This window comes from Oryctolagus cuniculus, chromosome 15 (assembly GCF_051225735.1).
Source record: "Oryctolagus cuniculus isolate XC-2025 breed Fujian yellow rabbit chromosome 15, ASM5122573v1, whole genome shotgun sequence".
In the NCBI taxonomy this organism is placed as follows: domain Eukaryota; kingdom Metazoa; phylum Chordata; class Mammalia; order Lagomorpha; family Leporidae; genus Oryctolagus; species Oryctolagus cuniculus.
The window spans coordinates 84,570,702-84,586,217 of record NC_142881.1 but is presented as its reverse complement, the minus strand read 5'-3'; the positions used below and the strand labels follow the sequence as shown (position 1 = coordinate 84,586,217).

Sequence of the window (15,516 nt, the reverse complement as noted above, 5' to 3'; positions counted from 1 at the left end):
GTTGTGGGAGAGATTGTGTTGCTACTCTGCTTGTGAATTATGTAGCTGATCCCATGTGTTTATCATGGTAGAATTGTTCTATATGTAAGCAATGCAAGCTATGGCGTGGTCCACCTGAGGTTGCCTGGGGAGCACAGGTGAGCTCCGTCATCAAGGGTTCTAACCGTGACCTCACCACCACTACTCTGCAGTGCTGAGCACATCGGCTCGTGCCTACAAAAGGCCACTGCTATAAAGCAAGGCAGTAAACCAAAAAGCCCAAGTCCCTTTCAATTCTAAGTGTCTGTTGTGTCCACATACACTGTCCCCTTTGAAAGAGAATTCACAGGAACCACGGACAGTGAGATAAGAACCGTGTGTATGATGTTGGATGGATGTCAAAACCGAATGCAGACTGGAGGTGTGGCAGGTGCAAGACCAGCACCCGGCATTTCATTCATTTATTCACTCATTCAACAAATGTCTGCAGTGCTGCCCACACTAGGGATACAGCAGTGAACAAAACAGCAAACACCCCTCCTGGGGTGTCCCTTCCAGCGATAGGAGACACAGAGAACACGACCAAGCAGTGAGACAGCAAACAAGACAATCAGCGTGCGAAAGAGAAGAAGGGAGCTGGGTGCTCACACGTGTACATGCTGAAACTCGAGACAGGCAATCTGTACCAGGTGCCAAGTCTTGAACCACCCAGGATGCCACGGGACCAGGCTGGTGGAGCAGAAGCAGAGCAGGGGGGCCAGCCTGGGGGCTCGGAGTCGGGTCACATTCCTGAAGCCCTGTTGCTAAGCAGTGGTCCAGAAAGTCATCTCCTTTGAACCCAGCTTTATAAATCCACCTCCTGAGCTGCTCCGGGGCTGGAGAAGTGACTCAGGCAGCAATGTGGCGTGCGATGTGCCCATGCATTTGGTCTGTCCCCTGTGCTCTTGGCATCCCCACGGGAGAGGCTCGCCCTGAACAGCCCACCTCGCTCTGATGTAAAAGACCCACCTGGAGCCACGCCAGCCAAGCCCAGCTCCCCTTGCCAGCCAACCCACGGACGCCTGCACCTGTGTGAGATCCCACTAGCTGGGGGACCAGGGCAGTAGACGGCCAGGGACCCACACACACCTCAGGGGCTCGGAGGGGCCAGGTCTCCCGGTGGCCTTCCTGGGGATCCTGGCCATGCCCTTAAGACTCAGGCACTGCCATCTCCCTTTCACAGTTGAGGAAACGGGGGCCAGCAGGTAAAGCAGCTTGTCCAGGTTTCTCTGCCTCTGGAGCCCATGCCGTGGGCACAAGGCGCTTCCACGGGGAGCACCCGACGGAGCCAGGAGCCAGCAGCAGCCCCACTCCTTGCCGCTCAGTCCCAGCACCCTGAAGTAGGAAAAGGGCATCACTTTCTCACGACTGTGTCTCCTGCAAGACTGTCCCTCCAGCTGGGCTGCTCAGCCACAGGCGCCAAGGACACCTGAGACAGCCACCTCCAAGGCAGGCCGGGGGGTGGGGGTGTGTGGCTGGATGCAGGCCCCTGCGACTTGTGGCAAGGCCACCTGCTAGCTGTGAGACGTCATGTGCCTGGAGAGGTGGTGGCGCTCCCGGAAGTGCTCCTGGCAGAAGGGGCAGGTGAGCGCGTCTTCCCGGCGCTTCTTGGCGGGCGCCCTCTTGTGGTGGGAGCGCATGTGCACCACCAGGTCGGCCGTGAGCCGGAAGGCGACACTGCACCTGGCGCACCTGTTTTGAGCGGACAGGCCCAGGGAACTGAGCGTGGGTGGCAGGAGCGCCCGCGAGGCGGCCGAGCAGGTGGCAGGGGCTGGGGGCCACAGCGCGGGCGCGCCCCGCAGAGCGCCGCAGAGCGCAGCCCCCTGCGGCCACGTCCCCAAGGCCCACAGCAGCTCGCCCTGGGTGGAGTGGGAGGCCGCCGGCCAGCAGGCCAAGGGCGCGGCGCGTGTGAGGCCAGACAGCTCCTCTGCAGAGCCGCCTGCGGGGAGGGCGTCCACCGGGCGCCTGCTGGGTTTGCTGAAGGCGCTTCTCTGCTCACCCCGGGCTCCGCTGAGCCACGCGGGGCGAGCTGTGCTGCACCCGGGAGCCCTGGGGACGCCTGGGGTCAGCATCGGGGGCCCCGCAGACGCCTCCCGCGGCTTCTCCCTGCCCAGCCTCCCGGGTGGCTGGCCCTGGTTGGGCCTGTCTGCAGCTGCCCGCATGGCTGGCTCGGCGCTGACCACATCCCCGCCCGCGGCAGCCTGGGGGCCACGATGGTTTGTCTTCTCCAACAGCGCAGATCTGAGGCCGTTGCCCCTGTCTTGCTCTGGCTCGCTCAGCCGCACTCTGCTTTCCCTGGGAGGGCTCAGCGCAGCGGCCTTCCCCGCAGCCAGGCCAATCAGCAAACAGGGCCTGGGCCTGCCGGATCCCGCAGAGGCTCTGGCGCCATCCGTGTGGAGAGCTTTGGGGTTCCCGCCAATCTGGTGCAGGGAGGGGCCATGAGGTCCCAGAGGGCCCTGTGACAGCTGGGCGGGACCCACAGGCCGCAGGGCTCTGCAGAGAGAGGAAGCGGCAGACAGTTAGAAGGCTTGGCTGCTCAGGCCCAGCTCAGCCTGCAGGCTGATGTCAGACAGGGGCCTCTGATGTCGGGGAGGGGGAGGGGAGAAAGGGGGGAGAGGGAGGAGGAAGGCACAAGGGGGGAGAGGGAGATGGAGGGTTGGGGAGGGAGGAAGGGAAGGGGGAGAGGAAGGGAGCGACAGGGAGGGGGAAGGGGAGAGGAAGAGGGTCTTTCATCCTCTGGTTCATTCCCCAAATGCTCACAACAGCCAGGGCTGTGCCAGGCCGAAGTCTGGAGCCAGGAACTCCATCTGGGTCTCTCACATGGGTGGCAGGGGCCCAGGTACTTGTGCCAGCATCTGCTGTCTTCCCAGGCACATTAGCAGGAAGCTGGATTGGAAGCAGAGCAGCCAGAGCTTGAACTTGAACTCGGATATAGGATGCCCATGGTTTAACTTGCGCCCTCAGCCTACCTTTATGGGGCTTCACAATGCATCTCCCGTGATCAGTCTGGTTTCCTAGATGTTTTCTTGACCAGCTAATGGACAAAACATAAAGTGGATGATCCGATCATTAGCCATGACCCAGACTGATGGTTCATATGCACACACACCCAGCTCGAATAGTCACAAATCTTCAAACTCAAACAAGACCCTGGACTCCAGCTCAAACAGGCAGCTTAGGGAACAGGTGATTAGTCTGGTGGCTAAGAAGCCCAGGTGTGCCTCCCAGGACTCCCGCTTCCCACCAATGCAGACCCTGGGAGGCAGTGGGGATGGCTCAAGTAATTGGGTGGTTGCCATCCATGTGGGAGGCCTGGATAGAGTTTTCAGCTCTTGGCTCCAGCCTTGGCCCAGCCCTGCTCAGGCTCTGTCATTCTCACTGCAGGAATTTAAGGAGTAAACTTGCAGAGGAGAGAAAAAGAGAGAGAGAGAGTATGTGTGTGTGTGTGTGTGTGTGTCTCCTCCCCACCCCCATATCTCACATCCCTTAGGTTCTAGCAATCAGAACTTCCCAGCTGCAGACAATGGTGTCTACCCAGGTATGTTGAGCAGAAAGGGATTTATTTGAGGGTGTTACAGTGTTATGTAGCTCATGAACTCTGGAGAAGAGCCAGATACCAGGCTTGGTGCTGTCCACGGCTCACTACAGCCATCAAAAAAATAAACAGTGCCTACCCACGCCCTGGCACTGTCTACTCATAGCAGCACCCATGACAAGGGATGAAATTCTAGAAACTGCCACAGCCACCCCCACAAGACCAGCTGCCCCGCCTGTGTGCCTGCCACAAGACCTCACCTGCCTGCCAGAGACATTGCCTCGCAGGACTCACTACCTAGGTGGCTCAGCCCGCAGGTGTGGCTGCCAGTTTTTGTTTTTTAAACACACGGCCAGCAGTGAGCTGGGGCCAGCTCATAATGGCTTGTGAGAGGTTCAGGAATTTCGTAAGCTACGTGTTCTAACACAGAGGCCCTTAAAAGCTAAAGTAGACACTTTATTGCTCAGCACACTATATTGAAACAAACCCAGGAACTCTCAAACCTCACCTGCTCCATCTCTGTCATCTCTGCTCTGGAACACGGGTCTGACGGGGGCACCGGCCATCACTGTGTCTCTTCCAGACTCACACCCAGTGAGGTCTCCAGGGTCTCAGCCACGCCGGGGGAGTCCTTGGCCAATGCTGTAACTCAGGGCTTCATTTCCTGTTTTGGTGATTGTTGGCACTTAAGACAGGGATGAGAGAATGTCAATCATGCAAATTAAACTGGAAACTGTGTGTTCTCCGCAGCTGTTAAAAAGCCAAAGAGCACATTAAAAACAGTAAGTGTGAGCTCCGCTTCCAGTGTTCCAAAATCATTATGTGATTTCGCAAGAGTCATCCTGCACCACTGGCAGACGGGTGATCATCTGACACTCTGTGATCAACTCAAACCCCGCCCGATGTTGGTGTTGCAGCTGTGTGCCCAGAGCTGGTCATTGGAGGCTTACCAGCACGGCACAGCCTGCACCCCAAAGCATCTGGAACACTGGACACTGGGGGGTGCAGCAAGGCTTCCCAAGGGCAGGCCAAGAAGCAAAGAGGGGAGAAGGCAGAGGGAGCGCCAAGTGCATACACACATGCTAGGCAGTGACCATGCCAGGAGATCCGAACCCAGGAGAGTGCTGTCAGGGCTACCACGGCTCAGTTGCACAGCTCTGGGCTCAGCCCTGACCTCCAGAAACACTTCCTGAGCTGTGGGGGTGGGGGAGGGGGGTGTCAGGGGGTCAGGAGGTCAGAGCAGAGAAGCTCCACCTCTCGACTGCTCAGTCACAGGGTGGAGGAAGCACTCATACAGGCCAGCCTCCCTGTCTCACACCCAGGCTGCCTATGGAATCCATGGAAGTCCCGCCCACACGCCCTGGGGACAGGGGCCCAAACCATCTTGGAACTGTCTGACCCCAAGTTCCTCAGGTGCACAGCCTGCTTCCCTACCACAGTGCACACTTTGCCAAAAGGTTCCCAACACTCCAGAGCCGCCAACCGGGGTCTCTCACGGGACCAGCATAGCAGGTGCTGCATCCTGAGAGATGAAGCCCCTTCCTGCCCAGGGTGGGAAAAGCGTGGATTTTCCATTTTTCCCCCTCCTGGACACTGGCTGCAGACTGGGCATTCCACAGAGGCCCCCATCATGTGGAGGTCCAGCCTTGACCTTGTCATCCCAGGGCACTGTGGAATCCTACCTCCACAGAGAGGTGTCGTACAGGGGTTAAGCACAGGGTTAGAACACCTGGACTCTGCCCGGCTCTGTTCTCACCCGTCATGAGGCCGTGGGCCTTAGTTTACTCACATGTAAAATGGATCACCCGAGGGGCTGGTGCTGTGGCACAGTAGGTTAATCCTCTGCCTGCAGCACCGGCATCCCATATGGGTACTGGTTCCAGTCCTGGGTGCTCCACTTCTAATCCAGCTCTCTGTTTATGGCCTGGGAAAGCAATGACAGGTGCTCCAAGCGCTTGGGCCCCTGCACCCACGTGGGAGACCTAGAAGAAGCTCTTGGCTCCTGGCTTCGGATCAGCCCAGCTCTGGATGTTATGGCCATTCTGGGGATTTGAACCAGCAGATGGAAGACATCTCTCTCTGTGGCTGTGCCTCTTAAATAAATCTTTTTTTTAAAAAATGAGAAAATCGCCAGAATACCACATCATTGGGATACTATAAAGACTAGATGGGTTAATAAGGTGCTAAGCCACCTGGCTTAGAGACAGAGATGGTTAGCACCATATGAATGATGTATAAAGGGACAGAGCCAACATCAGGGCCATCTCCCTTTCCTTGTGAACTCTCAGGGACCTGTGTACCACAGTGTTTAATCAAGGGCCAAGTGACCTGAGCAGCGTTCTCCTTCCTGCTCCATTTCCAGAGGGAAGAACTCCTGGCGAACAACTACATGATTTTGTTTTCCTGAGACGTCGGAAGGGATGCTCCGCCCCACGTCAACAGGTCAAACGCCCCCCACCCCGTTGTTCTAAGCTACAGCTTAGAAACCAGCTCTTATCCATGCCCCATGCTCACTGCCAGGCAACCCCTTGCTGTGTGTGCCTTTATCTCCAGCTCAAACAATCACAGAAAGGACCTCTGTGCTTCCACTCACTCAGTGTCCCTGGTCCCTGGAGAGGCTTCCCATACCCATTTAGAAGATTCCAGAGGATAATTAGCTCCCAGCCTCTCCTGTGGGTAGACTGCAGGCTTTTGGTGTTCCTAAGAAAGGGGATGCACTTGGGGCTGGTGCAGTGGCATAGCAGGTAAAACTGCCACCTGCAGTGCTAGCTTCCCACATGGGCACTGGTTTGAGTCCCAGCTGCTCCACTTCTGACCCAGCTCTCTGTTATGGAAAGCAGTGGAAGATGGTCCAAGTCCTTGAGCCCCTGCACCTGCATGGGAGACCTAGAAGAAGCTCCTGGCTTCAGATCAGCCCAGCTCAAGCCATTGCAGCCATTTGAGGAGTGAATCATGCATGGAAGACTTCTCTCTCTCGCTCTCTCTCTCTTGCTCTCTCTCTCTCTTCTCTCACTCTCTCGCTCTCTCTCTCTGCCTGTGCCTCTGCCTTTCTAATCACTCCAGCCTCTGGGCATGACATGGGTTGCAGTGGCCCATGTTGGACAATCCCTCTGGACCCGTCTCCTCATCAGTACAGTTTGGGTGGGGATCTTCGCTCAAAGCTTTTTGATTGGGTTAAATTGGGCTTTGAGCATGATAGAGAATAAAACTGGACCCCAGCCAGTGGTCACCACTGCAGGGCAACCTTTGGGGGAAAGTCCAGGGCGGGCACATCAGTCTGTTCCATCTGACCTCCTGGATGCCAAAAACAGTGTCCCCCAGAGAGAGTCACACTTCTTAGACAGGAGAGTAAGTTTTAAAGCATCAGACCTCAATAATTCTTTTTCTTTTAAATTTGTTATCTGTTTTAAAAGGAGTCACCACCTCCTGGATTTCAGGAAAAGAAATCTGCTAGGTAAAGCAGGCCTGATGATGCCGTGGCCATCTGAAAAGCACCCCTTGGGCCTGGCCCCCCTGGAAATCCTGATACAGTGAGGGCAGACAACTTAACCCTTCATTTCAGGAAACAGTCTCCAAATCCAAGGTTCATGCAAATTCATCCAACACCCTCTGAGCTAACCTGAGCAGATCCTTTCATTAAACACCCTGCATTCTTCCTCCAACATAACCTAATTTCTGTCCGTCTCCGTGCTTTATTCATGCCTGTCTGCCTCAAATGAGAAGTGAAACCAGCCAAATTATTGATAAAGATCACCGTAAGCTTCAACATCAGGTTAAATTATTTCTAAGAGCTTTAGCTGGTAGCTAACCCCTCTAAAAGCAATTAAACATCCTTTTAATAACAGTATATGTCTTGTGTGTGTGTTTGAACATACAAATATGAGTGTCTATCATAAAAATATCATTAAAACTGAAATATTGTTTCTCAGACAATGATTAAATTTTCAACAAGAGGAAAGCATGCCTCAATATTGCAACACTTTCTTTATTCCCCAACAGTGAATCAGATTGCTTTGCTAGATTCCCACACGAAGTATGTGCCTTAGACTTTGTTACCATAAAGGATTCTCCCAGGTAATGTAAGCGAAAACATTCATTTCAAACGCCACAATTATTGTTATAAAATGTCAAATGTCTCATAGAACAGTAACTATGCAATGTCAGTACATAAGTGGCATTGACTATTTTATTTTAGAAATTTGCTGCTCCTCGCTTTATTCCACTCTCAAAGACCTCAAGTGCAAAGCTCCGACCCAACATCGTCCCTCCCCCTCCCCCAGAGGGACCCTGCGCCCAGCCTGCCCAGAGGCAGGTGGCAGCAGGAATGTCCCCAAATGTCTGCGCTGGGATTAGCCTCCTGCTGAGCTGTCAGTGCCTATTAGGAACGCGAAATGTCAAGAGCACTACGCCAACAAAGCCGGGTCTCCAAAACCACGTATTTGTTTTCAGAGATTTCCAGCGGGGTCGTTTATGTGTTTTTCCCACCGCGGCCAGTGGACACATTAGGTGTCCAGCTCTTTGGATGCAAACTGCGAGAATGCGTCCGGTGCTTACCCGGGCGGCCCAGCACAGGCCCTGGCTGACACCTGGGAGCCACAGCGTGAAAGGAGTGACAAGCGGATGGACGCGGACTCGCAGCCCAGAAAGTCGACCTAGGAGGGGGGAAAAAACCAAATCGAGGGTAGCTGTATGGGGGGAAAGGGCGGAGGAGGGGAGCGAGGCGGGGGAGGGGCGGCTGGCAGACAGGGGTGGGGGGACAGGCAAAATAGCCAATAAAGGAGAAAGAGCGAGAGGAGGAAAAGTGGTAGAGGAGAGAGACGGGCGAAGGGGGAAAGGGACGCGACTCGTGGAGGGATGGAGGAAGCGAGCAACGCCGGCAAGAGGAGACCTCGGGGTCAGAAGCAGAACTCAAGAATCCTGCCTTGTGGAAGCGCCCGGGCGAGAGCGGGGATTCGCGGCTCCCACGCCCGACCCCCGACAGAAGCGCGCGTCTCACCTGGGTTCTCCAGCAGCGGCGCGGGGCTCTGGCGATCCGCTCTGCGCTGGCCGCGGGAGTCTTCCGCACGCTCGGCCCCGCCTTCCGGGGCTGCTCCCGCCTCTGGGCGGGGATGCGGGGCCCCCACCCCCGAGATCCCCAGGACTTGTGGTCAGGGCCCGCAGGTGAACAGAGGCCGGCGGACGGACCGGGGAGCCTCTGGCGCTGGAAGCCAAAATCCAGGAGCTTGTCAGGTTCCCGCTCGCGCAGCGGTGACGGGGCTCAGACCTGGGGGGCTCAGGTCTGCGCCCCCGCGGCGGGCTTGGCTGGATCCAGGCGCTGGTGCCGCCTGAGACCGCGAAGGCGTCAGCCTGTGGCTTGGGCAGCGACACCCCACCGGTGACAGTGCTGGTGACGGACCCTGGAGTGTGCCCGTGCCAGCAACTTGGACCCCAGCAGCGCCCAGGACTTTCTCCCCCTCTCTGAGGGCGGCCGCACCAGTGGCGTCCTTGCAGCGCCCCACTCCCCTGGCTCCTGGGTGCACAGTGGGGTGCCAGGTCAGAGGACTGGCAGGTGTCTTGAGAATGGACCGCCCTCGCTGAGTGCGATGGGGATAGGGCAGAAAATCGCTCTTCCACTGCTCTGAAATTAAGAACTGCTGAAGGAACAAGCACACGGGGAGAAGATAAGGACCCGGATTCAAAGCACACTATAAGGTTCAGTGAGTCAGTACCACAAAGATGGACATCCCCGGGAGACGGGCCACAGGCAGGAATGGCACTTCACAGCAAGCAGGCAACCAGTCCCATCAGTAACTAGAAAAGGCAAATGAAGATTGCAGGAGCTGTCTAATCAATAAAGGGAAAAAATACGAAACCCAAGACATCGTCACGTGTCAGGAAGGATCAGCAAGAGGTCCTTCAAATGCCTTGGAGAAAGGATGCCAACGCTCACCAACTCAAAGACCACCAATTAACAGTCCATGGTTTTAATCAAAAATTTTTTCCATTTATTTGAAAAGCAAAAAGGCAGAGAGAGCGACTGGGACAGAAAGATCTCCCATCCACTGGCTCACTCTGCAAATGACAGCTACCACCAGGACCTGGCAAGGAGCCCAGAACTCGATCCCAGTCTCCCACATGTGTGGCAGGGACCTAAGGAGCTGAGCCATCATCTACTGCCTCTCCCGTGGTGTGCATTCGCTGGAAGCTGGGGTCACAAGTGGAGCCAGCCAGGAATTAGAACCAAGCATCCAGCTGGGTTGTGTGGCCACCCAAGCAGTGTCCTAAATCCCTGCCCCAGGTCCCTAATTTGAAATATCACAGAAAAGTGGAAAACAGACAACAAAACTAGGAAATCCCCTCAGCCTGGGGCTTTGTATACCTTATCATTTCAGTGCTGTGCATTCTGAAATGTCTATTGCAGACTTACTACAGAAGGATCTTTACTATCTATCCCTCTTGTGCATATATATATATATATATATATATATAGAAAAAAACATGCTGTGGTGAAAGGCACTGGCCTGCCACAGTGCTGGGGCACCACCCACTCTCCCACTGGCCACTCCCCTCTCAGCTGCACACCAGCTCCGGCTCCCACCTGTGACCCTTGGCAGCCGGGACTGCTAGGAGCAGCAGAGGGCAGGGCAAGTGACACTGGGTGACTTCTGCAGTGATGACATAAAAGGCCTCAGGCTCTCTGCCATGCTCACTGTCCACAGATGCTCACCCATGGAGCTTGGAGCCACCCTGGGACGAGCTCCGCGGAGTGTGCACTGACAGTCCCAGCTCAGCGCTGCTGCTGAGTCTCCCTGGCAGTGCCCCACATGGGAGTGAGGCAGCCTGCAGCCGCCTCCATCCCCAGTCACTGCAGCCCCTCCCCTGTCTTCCCACCAGGTCCCCGCCTGCCCCACACTGTAGAGCCTCTGAGCGGAATCAAGTGTCTCCTGGGCATCCCTGAGAGTGGGGGGTGGGGCTGTCACACAGCAGCAATGGCCTGCCAGCCTGTCCCTCACTCACTCCGTCTCTAGCAGCTCCTGCCACAGGAGCTGGCACCACACCACACCAGCGGCCTCTCTGCTTCCAGCACTCTGGCCTCCCAGCACCTTCCCCTGTGCACCCACAGCGATGTCTTCCTCTGCTTGAGCCCAGCTGCCAGCCAGCTGCCCTCTCACGGTTGGCGAAGGCCTGGCTCCCTCTCGGTGTTCTGAGGGCCACCCGGGAGGGGCTGGGATAGGGACACTGGGCACCTGGTCTCCCACCCCCGCTGAAGACCCTACAGCTCCCACTTGCCATTGCCATGTGCAGGGCCCTGAGCAGAGCCGCAGGTCACAAAGTCACCATGTCAACCCACCGTCAGTCATAACCCCTGGGAGTTCTGCCCGCTGGGTGGGGCAAGGGCCGTGCGGCAGCTAGCAGCATGTGGCCCGGGAGCCAGCAGCTGCCCCTGTTGCTGTGCTCTGAGCAGGTGCCACGAGGAGGACGCAGAGCACATTGGTGCCAGGCAGGGGGGGCCAGGTCCCTGGGGAGCAGGTGGAGGTGGCTGAGACGGCCATAGCAACCCAAGAGTGAGGTCCCAGGAAGAACCAAGAAAATGGGGGGCCACGGTCCCCAGGTGCCTGGCTCCCTACTCCTCTTCCTGCTGCTGCTGGTACTGCCCCTAACACCGTTTGGTGTGGGGAGCCTCCAACGCCCTGACCTTGGCTGGACAGCTCTTCATGCACTTAGCCTTGGCTCCAGAAGACTCCAGGAGCCTGAAGATGGGGCCCTCGCCCGCCAATGGTACAACAGGAAGCAAGCATGCAGTCAGTACTTTGACCTCTACTTCAACCTGGAAAAGTGAGTACCCTCCCAGTCCCGGTCCCAGGAGGTGCTAGCAGAGCAGGGCTGGCTCCCAGGTGCTGCTGTGGGGAAGCCGGCCTGGCTGCTGATCTGACCCCAGGAGCAGGCCTCCATGGCTGAGCTCTGGGGAGGGGTGGCCACTGCTAGAGGAGGAGACTCGCCGCCCGCTCAGTGGAGGGCAGGTTTCTTTGGCTCTGTTGTGCTGTGTGCTCTGTCACCCGGGAGAGGCTCATGCTGCAGGCCGACAGCAGCGCCCTGTCTCGGAGTTTCCTCTGCCTGTTGGCTTCCAGGCTGCTCCCTTAGTCCTGAGCCTCTGCTTTCAGACTGAGCTGGGACTGCCAAGGGTGGCTACTCCAGCCCCTTCCCCACTCCATCCCCAGCCCAGCAGTCAGGTGCAGGTTAGTCCTGGGATGAAACGGGCTCCGAGCGGTTAAGCAACTTGTCTGAGACCCTCAGCAAAAGCCCAGCATGGGTTTCCAGCTCTTGCTTGCTTGGCTCCCCAACCCATACATGGAGATTTGTGGGGGAGGCTTGTGGTTTTAGGAGCATACGGCATATGCTCATATATGATAAAATATCCATAACACAAAGTTGACCATTTCAACCATTTTTGAGTTCCGTGACGTCTGTGATATCGTCACCACCATCCATCCCCAAAATTGCTTCGTCTTCATGGACCCATTACAGCATCAGCTTTCTCTCCTAATCCCTGCTCACTTCTGCTCTGCTGTTGCTTTCCATTCATTTGCCCATTGTAAGTGTCTCACAGAGGTGGAATCAACCAATATTTGTCCTTTTGTGTCTGGTCCATTTCACTTACCATAATACTTTCAAGATCTGTCCCTGTTTTAGCATCTACCAGAATTCACTTCCCCTTAGTGGCTGACTAATATCTCATTGAATACAAACCATATTTTGTTTACTCATTCACCTGTTGGTGGGCACTTGGATTGTTTCTCTTGTTCACCATCAGGGCTGCTGGGACTGTGAACATGGGTATGTGCGTATCCATGGGAGACCCAACTTCCATTGCTTTAGGGTGTGTGCCTGGGAGTGGAATTACTGGATTCTGGGTTAGTTCTGGAAGAATCACCAAACCGTTCTCCATCATCTCTGTTCCCCACTGCACATTTCTGCCATCATTGTTTCGGGGATTTGACGTCTGCAGTCTTTCAAACACCAATAGCTTCCCACCTTGTTATAAGGAGTGCACTGATGTGTCTAAAGTTACACCGTCCTCCAGTTTCATTTTCACTTCCCTGGTGACTAATGAGGGACAGCAGGTTCTTGTCCTTCCTGCCCACGTGCACATCGTCCTCAGTGAAGTGTCCAGACCTCTCCTTTGCCTGTTTTTGAATTGGTTGCTTGTATTTCGTTGTTGAGTTATAGGAGTTTGTAATCCTTTATCAGGTACGTGATTGGTGGACACTCTATTTTTTTAAAGATATATTTATTAACTTGAAAGTCCGAGTTACACACAGAGAGAAGAGAGGAGATTCAGAGAGAGAGAGAAGTCTTCCACCTGCTAGTTCACTATCCAATTGGCTGTAATGGCCAAAGCTGCTCCGATCTGAAGCCAAGGAGCCAGAAGATTCTTCCAGGTCTCCCACAAGGGTGCAAGGGTCCAAGGACTTGGGCCATCTTCTACTGCTTTCTCAGGCCATAGCAGGGAGCTGAATTGGAAGTGGAGCAGCCAGGGCTCGAACCAGCACCCATATGGGATACCGGCACTGCTGGCGGCGGCTTTACCCGCTATGCCACAGTGCCAGCCCCGGTAGACATTCCATCGTGATGCACCCAAGTTTTTAATTTGCATGAAGGCTGGTTTCATTTATTTTCTTTTCTGCCTTTTGCTATCACATCCCCAATCTTATGCCCATACAGAATGTCATGAGGACTTTCTCCTGTAATTCTCACTAGGAGTTTCATGGCTGCAACTCCTAGATTAGAGGCTCTGGTCTATAGTGAGTTGATTCTGAGTGGTTTTAAGGCTCAGGTCCAAGTTCATCCTTTTGCCTGTGTGCACCTGGTGTTCTCAGCATTATTGTGGAAAATCTTGTCCTTTTCCACCCTGAATGCTCCCTGCATCCATGGGGGGAAATCCAGGGACCATATGTGCTGAGGGTTTATTTCAGGGCTCTCTGCTGCTCTGCATGTCTGTCCTTAGCCTGTGCTCTTGTCATTGCTGCAGGAGTGTAATAAACCTTCCTATCGGCAAAGAGAATCCATCTGCCTTATACTTGCTTCTCCAAATTTGTGGGAGGCTACTGCTGTAGGCCCTTGAGATTCCATATGAGTAACATGGTGTTTTGTTTTGTTTGTATTTCTGGAAAGAAAAGAAATGCAGTTGGGATTTTGAGAGCAATTCAGTGGATTTGTCAATAGCATTGATTATTATTGTCACCACCACAATGTTAATTCTTCCAGGTTTTAACAGACAATATTGGTCTTTCCAGAAATGGTTTGGAGTTTTCAGTGTCCAAATCTACACTGCGTGGGTCACTTCATTCCTCCTTGGTTCAATTTATTTATTTATAAATGTGTTTGTCTTGTTTGATGCTATTTTAAAGAAAATTATTCCCTCAACTGCCTTTTGGGATTGTTCATTGTTAGAGCATATAAATACAACTAATTTCTTGTGTTAATTTTTGAAATTGTTTAAGAGAAAGAGCATCCATGCACCGTATCCACTGTTATTCCTCAAATTCCCATCATGGCCAAGATTGGACTTAGACTATAGCCAAGAGCCAGGAACTCAAACCAGGTATTCTACACGAGTGGCAAAAACTCAGTTGAGTCATCACCATGGCGACTCAGGGAACTGGAGTCAGGAGCCAGAGCTGGAGCAACAAACTCAGGAATACCAGCAGGAAGCAGGTGTTTCAGCCGCCAGGCCAAACACTGGCCCATGTGCGTTAATTGTTTTTACACTGTGACTGGCCTGAATTCATTCATTAGCTCTAATAGGATGTCTGGGGTGTGGAATATGTAGGGTCTTTAATAATTTTTCTCCTCAATAACTGTACATGTTTGTGGGCGGCAATGTGATATTTCAATACATAGAATAATGTGTACTCATCAAATCCGTGTCATCGCATCACAACTGCTGTGACATCACGTGACAGGCTCATGAAGTGCACGACCCTGGGCCAGTGATGGCTGTGGAACCAGCACAAGGAATGCACGCCTTCGATCTGACGGGGACCCGCCTGCCGAGCGCCTTCCACACCCCTCAGCTCCCTCAGACTCAGCAACCACTGTACTGAGCACACACTGAGTTCTCCAAGCTCCATGTATGTGGGAGAACGGGCAGCATTTGTGTCTCCATGTCTGGTTCCAGCCATTGTGCCGCAAAGGCAGGATTGCATTCTTCCCTTGACTGAATAGCGTGGTGTTGTGTACAGACCCCTCATTCTCCTGATCCATGCATCTGAGGCTGGATACCTAGGCTGATTCCGCACCTTGCCTATTGTGAATGGTACTTCCATGAACACGATGGAGCTGGCGTTTCTTTGAGAAGATGATTGCGTATTGTTTGGATACACAGCTGGTAGTGGGCTTGCTGGATCACACTGCTTTCCACAGTGGTCATATGACCTTACAGTCTCACTAACAGCTGTGAAAGCTCCTCTTTTGAGCCAGCTTACTGGTGCAGTGGGTTAAGATGTTGCCTGCGATGTAGCCATATGAGCTCCTGTTGGAGTACCTGCCTTTGCAGCCAGGGGGAGAGAATGAGCAGATGGAAGCTGAATCCATCTCTCCTCTCTCTCTCTCTCTCTCTCTCTCCCCCCCCCTCCCTCCCTCCCTCCCTTCCTCCCTCTCTCTGTAACTCTGCCTTTCAAATAAATACATCTTTTTAAGAAAATTTTCCCTTTCTTCCACATCTCCAGCATTTATTATTCTGTCTTTTTGATAATTGCCATCTGACAAAGATGAGCTGATGTCTCATTGAGGTTTTGAGTTGCATTTCCCTGCTAGCTACTAACACGGACTACCTTTTCATGTAAGTGATGGTACCCAGTGTTTCTCTTTCAAGAAATATCAGTCCCTTCACTAGGCTGTGCTGCCCGTGCACTTGCGGTCTAAGCCAAAATAATCAATGCCTGCACTGGCTCTTCAATTCTTTCCTCTGTGTTTTTTTCTAG

General features: G+C 54.1%; 1 protein-coding gene across 2 annotated transcripts; it reads right to left on the bottom strand.

Annotated features, from left to right (window-relative positions):
- Positions 1 to 395: 395 nt before the first annotated feature.
- ZNF488 (zinc finger protein 488) lies at positions 396 to 13,680 on the bottom strand. Of its 2 annotated transcripts, none has more exons than XM_051837565.3 (6): positions 8,550 to 13,680; positions 8,108 to 8,205; positions 4,062 to 4,238; positions 2,988 to 3,052; positions 2,779 to 2,904; positions 396 to 2,511 (listed from the first exon to the last, which is right to left on the bottom strand). In XM_051837565.3, the coding sequence occupies exons 5-6, from the start codon at positions 2,823 to 2,825 to the stop codon at positions 1,533 to 1,535; spliced, it is 1,026 nt and encodes a 341-aa protein (XP_051693525.2). In that variant the 5' UTR covers positions 2,826 to 2,904; positions 2,988 to 3,052; positions 4,062 to 4,238; positions 8,108 to 8,205; positions 8,550 to 13,680; the 3' UTR covers positions 396 to 1,532. The 2 variants fall into 2 exon arrangements, with proteins under 2 accessions (XP_051693525.2, XP_089170274.1); XM_089314148.1 differs by having other exon boundaries at positions 4,062 to 4,217.
- Positions 13,681 to 15,516: the final 1,836 nt, after the last annotated feature.